This window comes from Aedes albopictus, chromosome 1 (genome assembly GCF_035046485.1).
Source record: "Aedes albopictus strain Foshan chromosome 1, AalbF5, whole genome shotgun sequence".
NCBI classification, from domain to species: Eukaryota; Metazoa; Arthropoda; class Insecta; order Diptera; family Culicidae; genus Aedes; species Aedes albopictus.
In genome coordinates this window covers 40,290,127-40,314,734 of record NC_085136.1, presented here as the reverse complement: position 1 = coordinate 40,314,734, position 24,608 = coordinate 40,290,127, and the positions used below count along the sequence as shown (strand labels likewise).

The window sequence follows — 24,608 nt, the reverse complement described above, 5'->3', positions numbered from 1 at the left end:
AATAAAAAAAGCCAATTTTCCCACCAAAAAACTTCGAATTTTCCATAAATAAATCCGATTTTTCCATAATAAATTGGGAAATTCACAATAAAAAAATATCTAAAAAGCAATAAATAATTCAAAAAGTGCAATAACAAAAAAATAAATTATCAATAAATGTCAAAAAACGAGCAATAAACGTAAATGCATTTTGAGCCAAAAATTGCATAGACCATGCGGCGAAGCCGCATAGAGGATTGAGGAACTGAGGCGGCAGAAGGCCGCCGAAGTTTCCGATATCCGATGCACCGCAATTGCATCGATTCGGTTCTAGGCAAACCACAGATTCAAGAATTTGCCCGGTATAATGCAAACATAGATGTTATCCCTTTTTTTTAGGTCCGACGAGCGATAGCGAGTTCGGACAGCAAGCAATTGCTTGGTAAATTGCAATCATAGTTACGCAAGCTTTTCAGTCGATTCAATCATATAAGTGCGATTCAGCATTTCACTGTCTCATACTTTTCTGCATTTGTTTTTCATGGGTAATTTCGTCCTTTTTTATTGCATTTTTTGAATTTTTTATTGCTTTTTCAATATTTTTTTATTGTGAATTTTCTAATTTATTATGGAAAAATCGGATTTATTTATGGAAAATTCGAAGTTATTTGGTGGGAAAATTGGCTTTTTTTATTGCAACAATTGATTTATTCATTGCATTTTTGACGTTTTTAATTGCTCAAAAATCAATTATTTATGGAAACTTTTGATTTATTTATGAATTTTTCTATTTGTTTATGGAACTTTTGTTATTTATTACTGCTTACACCCCTGTTTCTTCACTGGGACTTTTTGAATTATTTATGGGAAATTTTGTATTTATTATGGAACGTTTAATTGTCTGCCAATCACATAACCTGTTTTTAAATCTTGTTTTGTTATTATTAAATCATCTGTAGAAGCTCTATGTCAATATCCAAACAGAATTTGTAAACCCACTAATGTTTTGATCACCCTAATTACAATGCGCGTATATATGAGAGAGATGAGAGCAGAAGGCATGGTCACACATAGATGACCACTGTCTATATGTAGGTAGTTAACCACCCGACCGATCGATGCGATCGATCGTTTAATAGGCAATAAACCTCAGTTCGATCCAACCATTCGTCTAGTAAGGTTGAATATACGCCGTGTACGAAATCCTCTAAACTCGAGTTACCAAAATCGCAGTCCGAAAGTTGAAGTGCTTGTCCGCGACTTTAGCCAGTAAAGTGGGAAAGCAGATACCAGTGCTCGAAGTGTCCCGGTCGTAATCGTTACCAAAGTGCGATAAGTGCTAAACTAGTATTCTAACGATAGAGCGCTTATAGCAACGAAGAAAGTTTTCCCCACGAATAGCCACACACTGCTGGCCTTGTGATTAGCCGTTTTATTGCGGCGAAGAAACCCCTTCGGTCCAGCAACGTACAGCTAACTGGCTCGTACATTTTTGGTCCTTCGAACCGGATCGAAGGACTCCCCGGTCAGAAGGTTCAGTGTGGGCTTAAGTGAAGTGTTCTGGTCCAAGTGACCACCCCGAAAGTCGGCAAAAGGGCAGTGAAGTTCCGCCATTTGTGACTGGTGATTGCGCCAAGTGCGGTTGAGAATTCTGTGCGCACCCGATTTCAATTGATTGGGGCAAGGTGAATAGCCATTTCTCCATTGCCGTGCTTGGCAATTGTACGTTCCCCGTGGGGGACAATAGTGTGTGGATTTGCGCCTAGAAAGGCATTGTGGTTCAGTGCGGCTGGGGTAGAAGCAAAGTCCAGGCTTAGACTGGTCCAACATTTTTGAAGAGGGGCAAGTTGAAGTGCGGTTGCAATCAAATTGCGTAAAATTGTCCTTGTTCGGCAGCAAGGCAGTGGTGGTGATACCCGCAGTGACCCAAGTGACAGTGTTTCACCGATCCGTGTCGTTATCCGCGTAGTCCGTCCGCGACGGGAAGGAGCAAAATCGTTTCGTCCGCGTCGGGAAGGAGAAATTCGTTGCGTCCGCGTCGGGAAGGAGCAAACCGTTTTCGTTCCGCGATCGTTCTAGATCGGTGCAAAAATGCCGGACAAAAAAGTGGAGAAGAAACTGGCCGATTTGGGAATCGTGCGAAAGGCCCTGCTCATGACGTGTAACAGTGTCGAACAATTTGTGACGAACTTCGACGCAGATCGTGACAGTTGCCAGATTCCGGTACGGCTCGAAAATCTGGACAGAGTGTACCGGGACTTCCTAAAAGTGCAAGGTGAAATTGAGAAGCATGATACGGCAGAGCGTCTTGAAGAACATTTGTCAGAAAGAGTGGTTTTTGAAGGTCGTTATTGTGCCGCGAAAGGTTTTCTGCTGTCCAATCGAGCAGTAGACCTCAACCAAACTGTGCTCAACGCGACGGTTCATCAGCCAGAAGTACCAGTTCACGGTACCTTCCATCTTAGGCTGCCACAGATAGATCTTCCCAAGTTTTCCGGGGATTTCTCGAAGTGGCTATCCTTTCGGGACACCTACGCATCGATGGTGCACTCGAATGCAGACATTCCCACCGTTGCGAAACTGCAATACCTGATCCAGTCCCTCGAAGGCGAGGCACGAAAGCCGTTCGAGAGCGTAGACATCGAGGCCGACAACTACGCTGCCGTGTGGGACGCTCTACTAAAAAGGTATGATAACCGACGTTTTCTCAAAAAGCAGCTTTTCCGTAGTATTTACGACCTCCCTGCGGTCAAAAAGGAGTCCGCCGACAGCCTCCAGGAGCTTGTAGACGAGTTTCAGCGGCATGTGAAGGCTCTCGCAAAGCTGAACGAACCCGTTCAGCACTGGGACACTCCTCTAGTCAACCTATTGTCCTACAAGCTTGATCCATCAACCCTCCGAGCTTGGGAGGAAAAGACCAGCCAAGAAGAAGACGTCAAATACAACGATCTTGTCGAGTTCCTGTATCAGCGAGTACGGATCCTGAAGTCCGTGGCATCCGACATCTCCCAGCGTTCCCAGCCGGTTCTAGCAAAGGTGGCCGGCATTGTTCCCCTTCCGAAAAGGCAGTTTCCATCCAAATTTGCAGCCAACGTGGTTGCTTCCGATGCCAAGCCGAATGCACCATCCTGCTTCACCTGTTCCGACCGGCATTTTCTGTTCCAGTGCCAATCGTTCGCCAAGATGCCCGTCAGCCAGAGGAGAGATCTGGTTTCCCAGCGCAAGCTATGCTGGAACTGTTTCCGAACCGGTCACCAAGCCAGAAGTTGCACCTCGAAGTTCTCCTGCCGTTCCTGTCGCGATCGGCACCAAACGTTGCTCCACGATCCATCCCAGCCTGGTAAAAGTTCGTCCGCCCCAGCTGTGACGTCGAAATCCCATGAAGCGCTGTCTGTTCCATCCACTTCGGCCCCAGGACCGGCTTCCACCTCCCAACAAGTAAGCATGTCGGTTCAATCCCAGGCCAGTACCGTTCTCCTCCAGACAGTCGCTCTTCACGTCGTCGATGTTCATGGCAAATCCTTTGAGGCCAGAGCTCTGTTGGATTCCGGGTCGATGTCGAATTTCATCTCGTCGGAGCTGGCTAATCTGCTTGCTATTCCCCAATCCGAGGCCGATGTGTCCGTTGCCGGAATCGGCCAGTCCCAATGTAAGTTAAAGCGAGCAGTGAGCGCCACCGTCCGTTCCCGAATCGGATCGTTTTCCACCCAGCTCCGATTCCTAGTCATCGACCACCCGACTACCAACTTGCCCACTATCCACGTCAAGCTTTCGTCTTGGAAGCTTCCAAAGGTCGAGTTAGCCGATCCGCAATTCCATGTTCCGAACAAAATCGACCTCGTTATCGGCGGTGAAGTCTACTGAGACCTGCACACTGGCAAGAAGCTTTCTCTGGGACGTGGCCTACCGTATCTCATCGAAACGCGCTTCGGTTGGACTTTATGTGGTTCGACTTCCCAAGATTCCACGGATTCGGTAGCCTGTCAGCTGTCTAGCACTGATGCCCTGCTAGATTCCACTCTCCAACGTTTTTGGGAGATCGAAACAATTCCCAAACAATCCGTTCACTCCTCGACCGAGAAGGCTTGTGAGGAGTTTTATGCTGCAACCACGTCCAGAGATCCAGCGGGACGATACGTCGTCCGCCTTCCCAGAACAGACAATCCGGAGATCGTTTTGGGAGATTCCGAATCCATTGCCGATCGCCGATTCCTCGGTTTAGAACGCCGCCTCGAACGAGACTCCAATGTAAAATCCGTCTATCACCAGTTCATGGAGGAATACGAGCACCTTGGGCATATGAAGCGGCTCGACGAACCGGTAGACAGCACTATTCCGCACTGCTACCTTCCGCACCACCCCGTCTTCAAATTGTCGAGCACCACCACGAAGACGAGGGTAGTATTTGACGCCTCATGTAAAACGACATCGGGCCACTCCCTCAACGACACCCTCCTCGTCGGTCCGGTCGTACAAGATGATCTGCTAGCTCTCGTTATTCGGTTCTGCTTTCACCGCATCGCCCTGAATGGTGACATCGAGAAAATGTACCGGCAAGTTCGCCTCCACGACGACGACCAATCCCTCCAGCGGATCAAATGGCGCAGTGATGCGTCCCAGCCCATAGCTTCGTACCAGCTGCAGACCGTTACTTACGGCACAGCTTCCGCCCCCTACCTCGCCACGAAAACTCTCCAAAAATTGGCGAGTGAGACAGGAAATCGTCGACTTGATCGTTGATCAAGTGCGGTGTGGAATTCAGGTGGCCGGAATGTAGAAGCTCTATGTCAATATCCAAACAGAATTTGTAAACCCACTAATGTTTTGATCACCCTAATTACAATGCGCGTATATATGAGAGAGATGAGAGCAGAAGGCATGGTCACACATAGTTGACCACTGTCTATATGTAGGTAGTTAAACACCCGACCGATCGATGCGATCGATCGTTTAATAAGCAATAAACCTCAGTCCAATCCAACCTACCGATCTATACGGTTGTGAATACACGGCGCGAAATTTCCCAAACTCGAATAGCTACTTCGTAGTCCGAAAGTCAAAGTGCTTATCCGCGACTTTAGTTATAAAGTGGGAAAGCAGATTCCACGAAGAATTCCCCTGGCCGTCGCGCTGTGATAAGTGCTAAACTTGTGTTCTGTGAAGAGCAAAGATAGCAGAGAAGAAAATTTCCCCCCACGAATAGCCACACACTGCTGGCCTTGTGATTGCCGTTTTATTGCGGCGAAGAAAACCCTTCGGTCCAGCAACGTACAGCTAACTGGCTCGTACATTTGTACGATTGTAAAGGGATTCTATGCAGTATTCTGGAGGAATTTCTAGAGGATTCTTTGAAAATCCATGAAAGATTCCATAGAAGAACTCCCGGAGAAATTTCTGTAAGAGTTTTGGAGTCATTTATGGAAAAGTTTATGACCAAATCTGTCGACGAACTTCTTGAAAAATTTTATGACAAAGTCACTTGATAAACATATAAGGAGTTTTTTACGGAATCCTTAGAGAAATAAATAGAGGAATTTTAGAAAAAAAATATTGCAAGAAATTCTGGTGAAAGTCCTGTAGGAATCATCAGAGGAAGTTCAGGATAAATTATAGAAAGTTGTTTGGAGGAATCCTTGTAGAATCCAGGAGGAATATTCGACATAATTCTTGAATCCAGGGAAAAATTGGAGGAATTAAAACAAAGCTTCCAGATATTTCCAATATCCAAAAAAAAAATCTGCAACACTGTTGAGCATTCTAAATATTCTTCAGTTTCTATGCTGAAAAAATAAAACAAAACAAAAGTCACACATTTCTATCGACGATCAAACTTTTTCAAGTACACGTGTTGATTCCAAAACCGTGCTTCGAAAACAATTATAGTAGAACAGTTTATAAATTACAGATGGAAATCGAAGCTCGTCGTATTTGATAATATAGAAATTACTGAAGTTCGATTATCTTGCGACTTCAAATCTCTTAGAACGAATTAAAAGCTGAATATAGTATTTTCCGAACATTTGAAAATATTTCTCACGCCAGAGTGATGAACCTCATGTTATTGGCGGGCTTGTGAGACAAAGTGAATAATTTTATATAATAAGTATTATAACTTATTTAGTAACGAGTTTGATATCATAGCAAATTCTGATCTCCGATTATTATCAATAACATATTAATATCAAAATTTGTTATTGAAATATTTTCCGAATTTACTATTATTAAGTTGTTATTGAAAATAACAAAACAAGTTATTGAAATGGTTTCCCAGGAACATTTTCTTGTTATGGAATTTGTTACTTTGCCGCTTATGACAGACAAGTTTAAAACACAATATGATATAATAATAACTTAGAAATAATCGATGTTATTATTCAGTTATTTTGCCCGAATAACACAGCTAATTAAGCTGTTGTTTTTCTCTTCTGCTCGGGTATAGGAGCTGGGTATTGATATTCTAAGTTGGAATATCTGTATTTCTGATTGATAAGTTGGAATATCTGTATTTCTGATTGATAAGTTGGAATATCTGTAATGCTATACTATTTTCCGTCTTATATGACGGGAATGGACGCTTATGACGAAGTCGAAGAATTTCTGCAATAACTTCAGATTAGATTTTTCAGGGAAACTCGTGATTATTTCCAGAGGTGCTTCTGGACTTTTTCTGTCAGAATTCCTGAACAAAATCGAGGGACTCTCAAAAAAGTGATTTCTGGTGTATCTCTGAACGAATTACACGAACTCATATAGGAATTCCCGAAACAACTCCTGAAGAAAACCTATGGAACTTCACGATAGATCCCCTAGAAGGATATCCGGTGGATCTCTTCGAATTGCTGGAGGAACTTTTATTCAAAATCCAGGTCGAACTTTTTCCGGTAAAAGTCCTGGAGAAATTCCCTCTGAAGCTCCTATAGGTATTCTAGATTCCTAAGCTCTTTAAAGAATTCCAGGTCCTAAGGAATTTTTCGGAAGAACTCTTGTTAAAATCCCAGACGAAACTGTTGCAGAAATTCCTGATGGAAGTCCTAGTATTTTGGTGGAGCTTCTATAACAATTCGTGATGAAACTATAAGAGAAATTACCTGTTGAACTCATGTTGAATCTTTCAATATCGATTACTCTAAATCTATTTACTGAATAGTACCCTAACTGAATTATTTCAGCTTGGCTGTACTATCGAGAAGGACCACACAGCATTCCCGATAGAGCTCCTGCAAAAGCCTCCAGACATTATCGGTAGAAGTATTTCCAGCATAAATTCCTCCTCTCTCTAGTATTCCAGGAGTTTCTTCAGGAATTCTACTAGAAACTCCCTAAGATTTCTGTCAGAAATTCCTCAAGGATTTTTTCCAGCACTTCGTACAGAGAATCTGTCAGCATGTCGTCCAAGAATAATTCACGGAATTCTGCCAGGAATTCCTTCTCCAATTCTTCAAGATATTCTGCCACACATTTCTCTTGGAATTTTTCCTGGAATTCTACCAGGATTCCATTGAGAGCTCCCAGGATATCCTCCAGTTTTTATTGTGGAAGTTTCTCTAGGAATACCTTCAGGTGATCTACCAGGATTTCTTCTGGGATTTTCACAAGGAATTCCAAACAAAAATATCTCTCAGAAAACTCTTCAAGAATTCATTCAAGCTTTTTCTCATCACATCAAAAACTCCTTCAGGAGTTCTACCTAAAACTCAATCATCAATTCTTGCAGAAGTTTCTCGAATGAGCAATTCAGGAGTGACTCCATTAATTCCCCTAGAAATTCCCTTAGAAATTCCATAACGAATTTCACCGTTCTGTCAGGAAGTCCTCCACGAATTCTTCCAGATATGTATCCAGGAAAAATCTCGAGGTATTTCTAAGGAACATCAGGAACTGGTCGAAGTTTGAGGACGCTCTTGTGGAATTTCTGTAAGAATAATGGTAGTTAATTGTGGTTGAATTCCTGGAGGAATTTCTGGCAAAATATTCATTTTTTTTAAATGCTATAAACTTGGACCGAGAAACAAATTGAGTATCACTAAATGTGACCTAGGAAAGTAAGAAAAGTGCACTGTCGCCATAGTGAATTCATTTTCCATATCTTTTTTTTCACAAACAGAATAGGACACTGGGTAACCAAACAAAAGCAAAAAAATAGCCTGAAAGGGTGACCACTTTGTAGAGTGGCTGCACTTCACTCCCCTTGGTCCTCTTCGCCGATGAATAACGCGATTGCAGCACATAAGGAAGCAAAACGAAATTAGATCCAATAAAGCACAAATTTGAAACTTTATGGTTCATTTTGCTTCTGGCGGCAGCAGCGAAGAGCATGGACCGGGAAACGACGAAAGCAAGGTATAGGTAATAAATCTCGTTTCTGTTTTGCACGGCGCGGCGACGCGACGCTAGGAGAACACATACATATTTCTCCTAATGAGGGATTATGACAATGCGACGATGCCGACGACGGAAAGTCGCCCGGATCGATGTCACGGTGATGGGATCCAGCTGATTTTTTTTCGGTTTTTCAAAAAAAAAAGTGGAAAAACAGGAGGGTAGTAATCAGCTCGACCCTCTGGCTGTGGATTTAAAAATAATACGTTGCTCTCGTATGGCAGCTACTTACATCACAATCCGCACCAAGGGGTCACCGATAGTAAATCAAATTATTGGAAGCTAGTTAGGATCGATATGATTTTTTTTTCCGAAAAATAAAGAGTCGTTATAACTCCTGCGGAGCCTATTTTTGGAAAAATATTTTGAAAATGGGTGGAGATAATCTTTTCGTCCCGGTTAATGGGATAATTAAATTGCAATCATTCCGAGAACCGTGTTCTGCTGGGTGCCTTTTTCCAAAAAAAAAGTCGATATTTTGCCAGAGGGAGTGCATTTTTTCCGCTTCCATTATCGTAAATCAGCGAGATGAGATGAGTAGAGATATCCTTGTTGGATCGGAAAAGGATATTGTTTTATTGAGTTGTGTGCATTATCTGCGAAGCGCAGCATGACAGACGAATTGCAGTAAAGGGTCAAATTGGCTGCAGCACGGTTGGATTTATTATGGTCACAGAAGCGCGAAAAATCATTGGGCACATCTGTTTGGTTTCCCCGAGGACACAGCGTGACACTAATGAAGCTCGTTGTTGAAATAATATGAATGTTTTTAGAAATTTGAAGTCACAAGATTCATGAACGGTAGAATATATTATGAACATAAGTTTCTGGGTGCTTAAATTCCTCATTATTCTCTCTCTTGAGATAACTTATCTATATGTTTCCTCAATCTCTCAAATTTCTGCATTTCAATCTTTTATTCTACATTGCATCCATTTATCCCAAAACTTTTCCATCAAACTTTTTCAAGAATTCATTTAAAACTTATTCAAGGTTTTTTTTTTGAAGATCACTATTTTTCAATTTTTTTCACTGCAATCCATATCAAAATGGGTAAAGGAATTACTCTGAAAATTTTGGTATTTTCTTTTTTTTTTGTTTGTATTAACGTGGATTTTAACTTGAATGCTTTGCATTTTCTTTTTAAAGGGTTTCTCTAGGACTTTTTTTTTAATTTATCCAAGAAAGTTTCTGCAATTTACTCCGTTTACTATAGGGCTTCTCTGGCAATTCTACTTTGAAACATGACGCAGCAATTCCCCTATGAATTATCCTCGAAATATGTGTAGGAGTATCTCTAGAAAATTCTAAATATTTTCCAAAAGCTTCTTCAGGAATTTTTAGAAAAATCCTTAGAAAATATCGCTGTAAGTTCCATAAACATCAGCCCAACGTACGTCATGATTTTTTTTGTACATTTTATGAAACTTTCGCAAGACTTAAGTTCGTGAAGGTATATGATAATATCATAAACAATTTATGCGGAAATTTTCCTAAGGATTTCTCAGAGCATTTTCCAGATTTTTTCTGAAAGCTGTTTCAGGATTTTCTTTGGAAATGCCATTGGATTTTTTTTTTCTGGAAATATCGACGGGGATTTCTCTGGACATGACTCAAATGATTTATATGAATAATTCAACCAGCAAATTTTCCCTCAAAATTCCTTCATAAACAAAAACTTTTTTTTTTTCAGGAATCCCAACAATTCCTCCACAAATTTCACTTAAAGTTCCATAAATTTTCTTGGAAACTTCTCCAGGAGTGTCTCTGGAAATTCCTCCAGAAGTTTATTTAAAAACTCTTCCAGGCACGTTTCCAGAAATTCATCCAGAATTTTTACTGGAAGTTCCTCCAAGAATATATCTGGAAATACATCCAGAACTTTTTGGAAATATATTGGGAATATTCTAGAAAATGTTGAACTCTCACGGAATTTCCTCACATAGTATTTAAAAAATTCTCTGGAAGTTTCTTCAGAAACTCCTCTGAAAACTCTCCAAGATATTCAATTTTTTTTAGAAAATTATCTGGAAATTGCTCTAGGATCATCTTTGGAAGATCACCCCGAAGTTTTCCTGTCAATTTCTTCGGAAATTTGAACGGAAATTTTTCCAGAAATTTGTCTAGAAGATCAACCAGAAACTTCTCTGGGAACTACTCCAGGATTTTTCCAGGGAATTCCTTCGGGTTTTTCTCAGGAAATTTCTTCGAAAGTATCACTGACATTGTCTCCCGTAACTTCATTGGAAACTTTTCTAGGATTTTGTAAGGAATTTCAATCGAGAAATAATTCAAAAATTTATCATGCAATTTCTCTTGAACATCTTCTCGATTTTTTTTCCTAAATTTTCTCTTTGAATTTCTCCGAAAATTCCTCAATGAATTTCTCTAGAAATTTATCCAGAAATTTATCCAGGGTACGCTGAATTCCTTCAAAAAATCCTCTCTGGAAATATTTCCAGGAATATGTCAGGATATTTCTCAAGAACTTTCCCCGGAAACTCCAGGAAACTTATTTAAGAACTTCTCTTGAAATATCTCCTCAAATTCCTCTAAAAGTTCGTTTAGGACTTTCCCTGGAAATCCATCTGAAAATTAACTAAGGACTATCCAGTAAACTTCTCCAGATTTATCATCGTGAAGTCATTCATGAGTTTCTTTGAAAATTCAAGAACTGCTCTGAAACATCTCCGTGCATTTCTTCAGGAATGCCTCCTGAAGTTTCTCTGATTACTCGTCCATTTTTTTCTAGAAATTCAACTCAGAATTTCTGTAGAAATTCTTCTATGACTGAATTTGCCTGGAGTTTTTCTGGAAATATCTCTAAGATTTTTTCTAGGAATTTATCCAGAAGCTGCATTGATAAAGCATCCAAAGTATTGTAAGGAAATATTTTTAGGAATTTTAAGGAAATTTCCCCAAGAGTTTTATTGGAAAATCCCCCAAGACTTTCTCTAGAAAGTCTTCCGGAAATTCATCATGGACTTTCTCTGCCATTTCCGCCAGACATTTCTCTGGAAATTGCTTTAGGATCGTCTCTGGAAGATCGCCCAGGAGTTTCCCTGTCAATTTCTTCGGAAATTTGAAAGAAAATTTATCCAGAAATTTGTCCAGAAGATCAACCAGAAACTTCTCTGGAAACTACTCCAGGATTTTTCCAGGGAATTCCTTCGGGATTTTCACAGGGAATTTATTCTAAAGTATCTCTGAAATTGACTCCCGTAATTTCATTGGAAATTTTTCTAGGATTTTCTAAGGAATTTCAATCAAGAATTTGTTGGGAAACTTTCCCCAGAAAATTTTCTAGAAATAATTCAGAAATTTATCCCGCAATTCCTCTTGAAAATTTTCTTGAAATTTCTCTTATATTTTTTCTTGGAATTTCTCTGAAACTTCCTCAAGGAATTTCTGGAACTTATCCAGAATTTCTTTAGAAATTTATCCAGGAATTTAACTAGAAATTCTTCCAGGGCATGCTGAATTCCTTTAGGAATTCCTCTGGGTTTCTCTGGATATATTTCCAGGAATACGTCAGGATATTTTTCAAGAACTTTCTCCGGAAACTCCAAGTAACTCAACTAAGAAATTCTTTTGAAATTCCTCCACAAATTTCTCAGAAAGTTCGTTTAGGGCCTTCCCTGGAAATTCCTCAAGGAATTTCTCTGAAAATTACCCCAGGACTATCTAGTAAACTTCTATAGAATTTTCTTAGGAAAGTCATTCATGAATTTCTTTGGAAATTCCTCCGGGAACTACTCTGAAAACACCTTCGTGAATTTATTCAGAAATGCCTTCTGGAGTTTCTCTGTTGATTCGCCCATTTTTTTCCAGACGTTCAACTAGGAAATTCTGTGGAAATTCTTCTATGACTTTTCTGGATTTTTTCCTGGAGTGTCTCTGAGAAATCTTTCTCTGGGAATTTTTCTAGAAACTTATCCAGAAGCTGCATTGATAATGCATCCAAAGTATTGTAAGGAAATAATGTTTGAGAATTTTAAGGAAGTTTCCCCAAGAATTTCATTGAAAATCCCACACGACTTTCCCTAGAAATTCTTCCGAAAATTGATCAAAGACTTTCTCTGTAATTTCCTCCAGGAAATTTATTTATGAATTTGTTTGATTTTTTTTCTAGAAGTTATTCGAGAAACTTCTCCATGATTTTTATTGCTAATTTCTCTATTTTGTTCTCTGAAAATTCACTAGAAAATTTTCTTCGAATTTCTCAGGAAATTTCTCCATTTTTTTCAAAGGTTTTAGAAATTTTTCAGAAAATTTGATCTGCAATTTCTTTAAAATATCCCCCTGAAATTCTCCGATTATCCCTCCAGAAATTTCATTACAAATTTCTCTGGAATTACCCCAGATTTCTCTGGAAATATTTCCAGGAATATCTCTGGAAATTCCTCTTGATTTTTTCTTGATTTTTTTCCATGAAACTCATTTAGAAACTTCTCTTGAAATTCCTTCTCAAATTTATCTGAAAAATCTCTCAGGGATTTCTCTAGAAACTTCTCAAAGATTTTCCCTGGAAATACCTCCATTATTTTCTTTGAAAATTTCTTCGGGATTTTCTTCGAAATTCATCCAGAAACTTCGTTGGAAATATCTCCATGAAATTTTTTAGGGAAGCCATGTTAAGTTTTTCTATGTACTTTTCCAGATTTCTTCCTGGAAATTTCACCAGGAAATTCATTGGAAATTACTTCACGAATTTTTCCGATTTTTTTCCAGGAACTTCTCTGAGAACTTTTTTTAGAAATTCATCTGGACATGTCTTCGAGAATTGCTATGGATTTCCAGAAGCTTCTTTGAAAATGCAACCAGGATATTCTCGGAAACGGAAACGGAAACGAGAAATTCCTCAAGAACTTCCTCTAGAAATTCCTTCGGGAATTTATCAGGAAATTTCTTCAAAAAATTTCTAGCAATTTTTCTGAATTGTCCAGATTTTTTCGACTTTTTCCATAGGTTCATAAAGAAATTCTCTAGATATTGTTCTATGATTTCTTTTTTTCAAATCCTACCAACCAAAGAGTTGTTATGAATTTTGCTGCAAGAATGTTGCTGGCAATTCCTTAGAAAATGTTTCTGAAATTCCATGTTCATGATATATTTTTCCGTATTAAGTACATTTTGCAAACATCTTCTTGTTTTTTTATTTTTCTTATTTTTATTTTGAGAGATTTCTACAGACATTATCCAGGAATTTCTCAGATAATTTATGTTGGAGTTTCTCCAAAAATTCCTGCTGTACTTTCTCCGCAAATTCCTTTTGGAATTCCTTTGGAAATTCCTGCAGATTATTCCCCGGGTTTCTTTCGAAATATTTCCAGTAATTTCTCAGGAAACGTCTCTAGGACTACATGAATTAAACTTAAAATTTATTCAGAAACTTCGCTTAAAATTCAATTACAAATTTTTCTGGAGGTTCCTTCCAGAAATTTTCTAGAAATTTCTCAAGAAATTTCATCGGAAATCACTCCAACCCAAGTAACACACTTGTTATATAAGAGTTACGGTAGCGCAAGTTTTGGTTGTATAGAAGTTATTTTGACGTAATTTTAACACAGTGCCAGAATTACGTCAAATTATCTTCTATACAACTAAAACTTGCGCTGCCGTAACTTTTATACAACATGTGTGTTGCTCGGGAAGACTTCCTCTGGAAACTATCCCTGTTTTTTTTTTTTTGAAAATTCCTCCAATAATGTTTTTGAAAATTCATCCAGATAATTATCTGGAAAAATTTCTAAGAATTTCTTTAGGACAGCACAGGTCGTACGGCAGAAGTTTCACGCATTCGATGTATTCGTGCAACACATGACCTACTTGCCTAATTTCACCTTCTATAAATTTTCACACTTGTTCGCAGCCTAGCGAATACTATAATTTCATTATCCACTTGGATCTCTACTCCCCTACACAATGAGTAGAAAAGAGACCAACAAAGCCATAAAATTATAAAGTAATAAATAGAATACGGTTGTCAGAAAGTTTCTCCGTGCCTTGTTCAGTTTTTTTTTTCTTAAATTCTATTAGCAATTTCGCCAAGAATTCCTACAGACCATTATTTTCTGGAATTTTTTCAACAAGCTACTCTGAAAATACGCCCAGGAATTTCTCGGGTACTCCTTCAGGAACCATTATGGAAATTCCAAAAGTAATTTGTTTTGGAATTACTTCCGGAATTTCCTCCAGGAATTGTTCTGGAATTTTTTCTAGGACTTTGTTCACCAGGAATTTCTGTGGAAATTTCTGATTTTTTTTGCTTATTCTTTTATAGTTTTCTCTGGCAATTCTTTAAGAGAGCTCTATAGAAATACATTAAGCTTTTTTGCTGGAATCTTCTCATGGAATTTCTCCGCAAATTGTTCCAGAAAAAAATATAAAAAAGACATTCAGAGATTTATCTTTACATCTTTAGGAATACAGGGGTTTCTTGTGAAACTTCCTTCCTTGGTTTCTCCTTTAAGATGTTTCTCAGACATTATTTTTGAAGCTTTGCTCAAAATTCATATTGGATTTTTTTTTTCGGGGGATTACTCCTGTGGGCGAATTCTGGCGCATAATTTTTTCTAAGATAAGAAAATGTCTTCTCTTCGAAGAGTTTATGCGCGGGAATGTACCAACAGGTATTGCCTTTTAAATGCCTCCAGCCATTGTTTAGAACTCCCTCTGAGATTTTAGCATGTGTTCAATGAATTTTGTTATTAAGTTTCCCGGAAAATTTTGTGGAGTTTTTTGTGCCTTTTCAAAAAAAAAAATCTCTGTAAATTCTTCAAATTAATTCTTTGATTCCTTCTTTAGTGACTTTTTTGACAATTTCACCAGGAAGTTCTCTAGTCATTGATCTATGCTTTTTCTCAGAAAAAAATCAATTTTTATTTTAAAAATCCTTATAATTGTGCTTATTGCTTCGATTTTTTTTCTTTAAAACTTCCCCATTTTTTTTTCAGAAATCCTACTAAAGGTGTCCAATGAAACTTCTTTAAGTTTTACTGGAAATTCCTGCGAAATACTCTCTAAAATTGATATGTGTTAAAGTAGACTTCTCCAGACATAACTTCGCGCGTTCCTCCGTGACTATGCTTAAAGATTCCCGTTCCCCAATTTCTCTGTCAATTGTTCCAGGGACATCTTGAGAATGTTTTCCAGGAATCTTTGGAGTTCCCTTGGAAGTTAACATCCGGCATAATTCTGAAAATTTATCCATGAATTTTAACAATAGGTATTTTTCTTTTTAATTTCTCCGGAGATTTTCCCATTTTTTTTTCTAGAAATTGTTTGTTTAAGAATTTATAAGAGAACTATTTTATTCATAACTAGCTGTCCCGGCAAATGTCGTTCTGCCTGCCTAATGTGTTTTTTGACATGCAACTCTGTAGAAAACTGTCCCTCAAAATGGAATTTCAGATTTTCCCGTTTTTCTTGCCTTCCCGGTCACTTTTCTTAATTATTTTTTCGTACGAACACGTCGGAGCCCTGGCGGAATGCAACAGTGAAAGAATCATGTCGATCTGTTGACACGTTCCCGAGCCTATTCATGACATACAAACACCATCCCATTTCTATTTGTTCATAACTGTGAATTTGCTCAGGAATTTGTAAAATTGTATTTGTAAAATGTGTGAAAGATAGCTTAATTATTTAGGGATTTTTTGCGAATAGTCCTAGATATTTTTTTCCGGGCTATTCCATAAATTTAAATGTCTAAAAATGCCTGTGAGCAGCCTTCATGGAGTTTCTATAGTTTTCTATTTTCTAAAAATTTTCCGGTAATTATGCCTAGAAACTCTCTGGGATTTGTTCTGGAAATTTCTTCATAAATTTCTCTGTAATTTATTTCAAAAATACCATTAGAAAATCCTCCAAGAATTTCATTCAAAACTCCTGAATGAATGAATTTTCACGACAACACTATTAGCAAAGACATTAGACACTGAACGACTAATGCCATATTATTATACGTTTAAATGGGAATGTTTCAGTAACGAGAGTAACGAGAGTTTTGTATTCTTTGTAGTTCTGCTGTTTCGTGTTAGGCTAAACATATAATTAAGTTCAAACAGTCTGTACAGTTTAACTGAAGACAGTGTGTAATAATAAATAAATAAATAAATATTCATGATTCGTAAGTATAGGTTCTAAGACATTGTACACATCAACATTAAAAAATAAACTCCCTCCAGGGAACTGGGCCTGAAGAAGGCACCAACAATTGCCGAAACGTAAGGACGAGTCCTAAACGTTCGTGCTAGAGATCTGTAGACTGAAAAGCCGACATTTTCTCCAGATATTCCTCCAGAAATGTCTCCCGAAGTCTTTTAAAACTTCTCTTATGATTAGCCGGGATATTATTGTAGGAATGAATCTTACAATTCATCCTAAAAAACTTTCGAATTTGCCGCATGAGTTATTTCGGAGAACTTTCAAACTTTCTCCATGGTAATTCCTTAAATGTTTTTCCTGAAATTGCCTTTTTAAAGGGTTTCTTGTTAAAATCGCTCCTGTAAATTCCCCGGAAGATGACCCTTAAATTATTATTGGAAACTAGCTGTCCCGGCAAACTTTGTCTTGCCACGATGTGGTGGTTTGACAACTGTTGAGGTCATCGATGCACCGCACTCTAGATTGGTTCCATTTCGATCGTGTTGATTTTCTTCCCAGGTCATAAAAAATCAGCATTTTGTCTATTATTTTACATGTTTAGTTAATTTTTCTAACTTTTTTTTACATATAAACACAGCCATCATGAATACGAATCTAACAATGCAAGAGTCATTCTGATCGGTTCAGCCGTTCGTGAGTTTTGTTGCCTCAAAGGGACTCCAAACTCATTTTTATATATATAGACTAGCTGTACCCGGCAAACTTTGTCTTGCCTACTGCGTTTTTTTGACGTTTCAAGTCCCTAGCCAGGTCTAAGTCCCCGTTCAAAATGTATAAAAACCCAATTTCCAAAAACTTTCATTTTTTCCATGTTTTTTGCCTCATAAACCTTCCTTGGGTGAAAACTACCTGAACAAAACTAAGACGACCCGAATCGGACCATCCGTTCGCAAGTTATGCGCGGTCCCACGTATGCCACTGCATTTTTATATATATATAGATAAATTCAGGAGTTGTTTTTTAGGAATTAGTTTAAAATTTGTATTTTTTATTTTTCTTTGCAGGAAATCTTTGAAAATTATTCAAATGATTTCTGTGGATGTTTGTTTATGAATAGGAATTTTATCTATAAATTCTTGTAGTAAGACAAACTGTTTTGAATGGACTGGCAATCACCGAGTTGGACGTTATTCATAGTTTGAACATCACTGCTACACCAACAAGATATTGTAACTCGAAGTGAATCATTCATTTCCATTCATCCAATTGAGAAAAAAATAAACAAAGAATCCCTCTTCGTCCATCTAAACTCACAGCAACTAATGATAATGGCCAATGTAATGGACCGGGCGTGATTTGACTGCCGATGACTATGATCATGACTTTCCATCGTTCCATCGACAGGGGTTGCTGCCGTGGTCGCCAAGCAAAACGCTGATGCGCACTCTTTACAGCTAATTAATTTATTGAAAAGTTGATAAAATTTTACGATAATAACCGCACCCCGACAAGTCCCACCAAAAAAAAAATAGACGAAACAAGAAGAATGCATTCGGAATTTACAACGAGCTTCAGGATGGTGACCAGGCCCGGATCAAGAATTGTGGGGGCCTGGGGCCCGAGCGGATGTGGAGGCCCCTCGGAGAGATGACCAAAAATGTTTTTCCTTATTTTCGAACAGTACTTGAGCAATATGAAAAATAATGTTAGCAACCAAAAAATGTTTTTGTGGGGCCCCTAAAATGTGGGGGCCCGGGGCCCGGGCCCCCCCCCCCGGCCCCCCCTTAGATCTGGCCCTAATGGTGACGGTGGGTGGTACATCATCATCATCACTACAAAGTAGGATTGCGACTATAAGGACGGACGGACGAACGGAAGCGCAAGAAGTGAGAGTTATTAATTTATCTTCTATAAGGACGAAGTCGCTTCTTCGTTTCGTGGTGTGGTTCGATTGTGCGAGCGAGGATGTCCTTTTTGCTCGACAGTGCAGAAACGGGAGGAGATATCGTCGTAGCGCATCACGGTCACCGGCGAGCGGTGCCACTGCCGATGGCTTCCATTGCCATTAACAAGCGCTGTAAAACCTGCAATTATCCTTCTTGAGCCAAGGACAACAGTAGAAGAAGCAACTTCGATGCGGCATGGCGTGTGGCTGGCATTGAAGATGGAACTCTTGGTGTTGTTTGTTGTCACGGTTGTACTGCGGATGGGGGACAAAATCCTTCAGAAGTTATAGATTCTTGGTGAACAAAAAAAAAGAGAAAAGAAGCAGCATGGAAATGAATTTTGATTAAATGCCATCGTTTGCATTTATGGTGGGTGTTGTCCGGATTTGGTCGGATAACAAGTGGGGATCAATCGCGGCTACGAATCGTGAATTAATGGGAATTAATGCTAAAAGCAAATATTGGTTCCGCTTTTTGTTGTTGATATGAGATAAAAGAAAATGCCTGTAAAGAGGGTGATTGCTAGCGACACCGGATTACGGAGCTTGTTTGCTTCATCTCTGAAAGAGATTTGTCGCGGTTTTTTTTTTTGTCAATACCATTAATTTTGAGACCGTTTTATCTGTTGCAGCATTTTTTAAGGAAAAGGCTTAAAAATGTCGTCATTGATTTTAACTGACTATCTGAAACAGAATACTTACTTACATTCAGTCCTAAGCACCCACGGTGGTGCAGAGAGCCGAATTGAGGGTTTCCATCCTGGGCGATTGCCCGTCATCGCTTTGACCTGTGACCATGTCGAATTTTTGTTGACTTGCTTTATTTCGTCGTTGAGGCTGCTCCGCCATGAGCCTCTGGACCTGCCTCTGCGATGATGTCCTGCTGGGTGCTAATCTAACGCTTGCTTGCAGATTTATAAACCGCAAACATCTATTGATGAAAATCTGCAGCCGTTGAGTATTCTCTCCTGATACAAAGTAGATTTCACTGGCGAACAGCAGCACATATTTCACATTTGTGTTGAAAAATAAGATTTTAGTGTGTCGACTAATCTTGTTAGTTTCAATACATTTCTTAAACTCGCAAAAGCAGCCTTCGCCTTCTTCCATGCAGCTATGTCGATATTGGTGCTACCGTCGGCCGTCATTTGGCTACCAAGATATTGGAAACTTTCAACATTCTCCACTGCTTGCCCAGCTACCACGAAGCAGGTAGGGTTGACCGTGTTTACATCGAACGATTTGGTCTTGTTGACGTTGATGGTAAGACCTGCCGTCGAGGTGTGATTGTAGCGCCGTTGAGCTAGGAGAGCTACGTCATCAACCAATTCGAAGTCATTTAGGTGCTCCATGGTGATAGGCTACTACAGCAACCCATGATTTGGTTCACGATCAATCGCACCTACCAGGATCTCGTTGATTACGATGAGGAAGAATAGCGGTGATAGTATACATTAGACATGTTCACATTTAAAAAAATGTCTCGAATCCCACTGGTCAAGTAAATATCATAATTCTCATGCCAAAATGAACTTCTGGTCAAATTTTCAGCTAGATTGATAAAGTTTTCGACGTGCTTCAAGTCGATTTGGTAATTTCAGGCTTTTCTACACTTTAAAAAATCATAACTATTGAACGAAAAGACATACAATAATGATTATAGCTCGAAATCAAAGCTTATCATATTCCACAAAAGTTGTCCATACACGGTTCTATAACATTTACCCGAAAACCATTTACCCGAAACACATTTACCCGAATGACATTTACCCGAACGTCATTTACCCGAATGCGACAAATACCAGAACGCGACATTTACCCGAATGCGACATTTACCCGAATACGACATTTACCCGAATACGACATTTACCCGAATGCGACACTTACCCGAAAAATGCAAAAAAAAACGTGGACTTGATCCCCATATGATTTGTCAATAATAAATATGTTATGGCCTGGTGTTATACAGTCGGCTTTCGTTAGACCTTTTAATCATCAGACCTAGTGATCATCAAGCACTCTGGTACAGGACTAACTGGCGGTGAAAATGCAGTTTTAATTTAAGAATTTTTTAATGTTTTGTTTTTTTTTAACGTCTCCACATCACAAACCCGAACGCCAACCCGAAATCATTCAGGAGGTCGCTCAAAAAGTGTTCACTGTGGACAATTTATTGGAAGTTGATAAAACTTAATCAGTTAGAAAAAGGGTAATCCTTGGGAAATCTTTAGCAACGTTGTGATTCATGAAAGGTTTACTTTGAGGGAAGAATTAGCATAAGTTAAAATTCTCTAATAAAAAGAAATAATAAATTAAGGGTTTACGGAAACGTAAGAAGCAAATGCAATGCATTTAAGAAAACTGCGACGAAGGGAAAGGTTGTTGATTCAAACAGTTTGCCTGATATTCAGCGTGCATATCCGATGGTCGAATACGATGTATTTGTCTATTCAAATATGGATCCTGAAGAGCTCAGTATGCTTACCTAACCGGCCTTTTTTGAAAATATTGTGTTCTCTTAAAATATGCATTTTAACCGCTTAAAAAAACCTGACTGTATTTGCAGACGAACTTCTAACTCCATGAAAGATTTGTCCTTCTTTGAATAATAAGCTGTTCTTTCAAGTTAAGATTTACACAATTGACTGGTGGCCAAATTAGCAACTTGATAAGATATTTTCCTTTTTTTTTAGAATATACTGTTCTTTCGAGGCCTGCTATTCGATCGATCTATCATTTTTTCGGCCTAATGACCACTCGGTTAGTATGCTTGGTTTACTATCCATTTCTCTACCTATAACGGTGTAGTGACCCATTCGGGGTAATGACTTTTGGGATAAAGGCCTATTCGGGGTTATGGATTTCGGGCCATGGCATTAGGGGTAATTTGGTAGAGTTTCTTTTACAGAAATAGTGTTAACCTCACTAAGTTGTTTGGTGGTCAAACTATTCCTATCCTTCGGAGATTTTTCTTTCTTCTCTTCAAAGGCTGTTCTTTCGAGTTGTACTGCAACATATTTTATTGGCGTTCGAACTACTAACTGTATATGAGTTTTTTTCTTCTTTCGATCATAGGATGTTCTTTTAAATTACATTTTTACAGGATTGAGTGATGGATTCCAAGTTTACACCTAAGTATTTTCCCTTCTTTTAATAACAAGATGTTCTGTATCGTGAATAAATTGCAAAGTTTTTTATCAAAGTTTTATTCTAATGATATGTTGATTTGCCTAGGGCTGTTCTCTAATCGATTCGATCTAATGACCATTCGGCCTACAAATAGAGTTTTTCTCTTCTTTAAATCATAAACTGTTCTTTGCTTATCGAAAAAACAGCTTATGAATCAAAGAAGGGTAAATATCTAGAGGGAATGCCAACAGCAAACACAAAAAATATCAAGATGCAGTGATTAGTTTTATTCAGGTGTTTACCCTGTGAATTCCTATCGCGGATCATTTCAGAGAAAATTTAATAAAATGTTTTTTTGAGGAATTCGACATTAAAAATATTTGTCTGAGCCGCCATACAAAATAATACATGTACTTTTTGCATTGAACAAAACAAATGAACTTTACTCACAAAATCATAATTTATGTAGAGTAATAAACAATTCGGGTAAATGTCGCATTCGGGTAAATCTCGCATTCGGGTAAGTGTCGCATTCGGTTAAATGTCGCATTCGGGTAAATGTCGCGTTCGGGTATTTGGCATTCGGGTATATGTTACATTCGGGTAAATGGTGTTCGGGTAAATGTCTTTCGGGTAAATGGTTTTCGGGTAAATGTTATAAAATCCCATACACACTTATACAATTCTTGCAAGTTTTGTCAGTAATAAATTGAGTTTTGTTCTAAGTGGTAACGAAAAATCTGTTATCTTGTAGTCAAAATGGCCTGGGAAGCATGGAATGATGAAATTCTAGGAGTTGAAATACCCAGGCGATAGTCATGTCATATCTCTCAAGACGAACCCCGTTCGAGAAAAATCAGCAGCTTTTTGGAATAAATTATTAAAAATGCTGGAAGCCGTGCCACACGTCGTCATCATCATGAGGGACAAAAAAGCTTCAAGTGACATCAAAATCAACACAAAATGAGCACATTAGCCCAAGCATTAGCCTTGATTTTTTCTGCCAAACGATGATTTTTTTAGTCACATTTCATTGATGAATCAGAACGATTTGAAAACAGTCATCGTCATCAGCAATGAAAAACCAATGCTAACGTGCTCATTTTTTCCATTCGATAGGCGCTTTGTGGTGATTTTTTGCCCCCCTCGGTGGGTGATGGCGTGTGACATGGCTTTCAGCATTTTTAATAAATTATTACAAAAAGCTTCAGGGTTACCCCGAATGGGGATCGTCGTGGGATATATTACATGATTATCTCCAGAATATTTCATCTCAGAAAATTTCATCATTCCATGCTTCCCATGCCATTTTGACTCCAAGATAACAGATTTTTCGGTACCACATAGAACAAAACTCAATTTATTACTGACAAAACTTGCCTTGCAAGAATTGTATAAGTGTGTATGGAAAACTTTTGTGGAATATGATAAGCTTTGATTTCGAGCTATAATCATTATTGTATGTCTTTCCGTTCAATAGTTATGATTTTTTAAAGTATAGAAAAGCCCGAAATTACCAAATCGACTTGAAGCACATTGAAATCTTTATCAATATAGCTGAAAATTTGACCAGAAGTTCATTTTGGCATGAGAATTATGATATTTACTTGACCAGTGGGATTCGAGACATTTTCTTAAATGTGAACATGTCTAGTATACATCCTTGCCTCACTCTAGCAACGAACAGGATGGGATCGGACAAAACACCGTTGTGCAATACTCTCAACTAAAATGCCTTGTACTGGGCTTCAATGAGGTCGATGCTTTTCTCAGTGAGACACTTGCGCCTGAGGGCTCCCCACATGTTTTCGTGATTGAGATGGTCGAAAACTTTTTCGTAATCAATGAACACCAGGTAGAGAGATTTTTGGAATTCGTTGATTTGCTCAAGGATGATACGGAGCGTGACAATATAATCCACACCAATGGCAACAATGTTCCACATGGAGGATAACGTGTCTCTGGAGCCTTCTGATGGTTCACATGATTGCTGAACATGTCGGCCGTCCCTAAAAAAATATTTGAATGTTATTTAATAAGCCAAGAAAAGCACTCGATGATTGGAAAACATCTCTGTTTCGAGGAAAAAGTACAGAAACTAAATTATTTTGGAATTAATGTTTACAAGCTCAAAATTACATAGTATTTCACCTTAGTCAAAGAATAAAAACAAGTTAACTCTGTTAAAGACCTCATAATAACATTGAAGTTGTGGGTATGAGTCTACATTAAACCACTGTCTTGAACGACACAATAACGAGAACTGAATTAACAACAGAATTTAGTTGGGCAATATTCGATCAAAGAGCAACTTTACGGTACTTAAATAGTTTCCGAATTATTCCACAATATTTGACATAGCTGTTGGACCTAAACTTGAGTTTGTCTTTGAATTTAATAGCAATATGATGCTTATTGCTTATGGCACCATTTTTTTTTAAAAAATAACTGATAATAAGTACTGGAAGAATAGTTGAAAGAACGGAGTACTTATTGAAAATGTTTCTACATTAAGCATAAAAATTAGGCTGTTAAGCATAAAGCCTAGGAAAAACCATTTGATAACAATGATTTAAATAGTCTTATCGATTTGCATATGATGTCTCAAAAAATATTTTCTGTGTAATTTGAAACCTCCAAGCATGAGAAAGAGTGATTGATCATTGTTAGGGCGTCGTTTACTAGTAGAATATTTTCAACATAAAACTATATCTTTCGAAAAAATAACAAACAGTTTTGTAATCCAAATTATTGCGTCACGCTTCCCTGAAGCGCCTTTCGCTTGCAATTTGAAACTTAGATAAGACCTTAATCATTTAAAAAAAATGGAAAAAATGAACATGTATACGCAAAACCACGTTCTTGAAATAAATAATTAATACTTTAGTGAAAAGCTACATAATGGCAGTGTGTGTGTTTTCCTTCCATGTATTTGACTATGTATCTGTTCAGCATTTGAAAAACAAGTTTCCACACTATCGCCATCATAATGACTCAAGGTGCTAAGAATTAAATATCTTTCATGTATGTTTTATATAAAAAAATATAGATATTTTGTTGGACTTTT

General features: G+C 38.3%; 1 protein-coding gene across 1 annotated transcript; it reads left to right on the top strand.

The window, feature by feature from the left end:
* The first annotated feature begins 2,070 nt into the window (after positions 1-2,070).
* On the top strand, positions 2,071-4,719 carry LOC109417556 (uncharacterized). Its single transcript, XM_062852693.1, has 2 exons — positions 2,071-3,829; positions 3,941-4,719. Exons 1-2 carry the CDS (start codon positions 2,071-2,073, stop codon positions 4,717-4,719), a joined length of 2,538 nt encoding a protein of 845 aa, XP_062708677.1.
* The last annotated feature ends 19,889 nt before the right edge of the window (positions 4,720-24,608 follow it).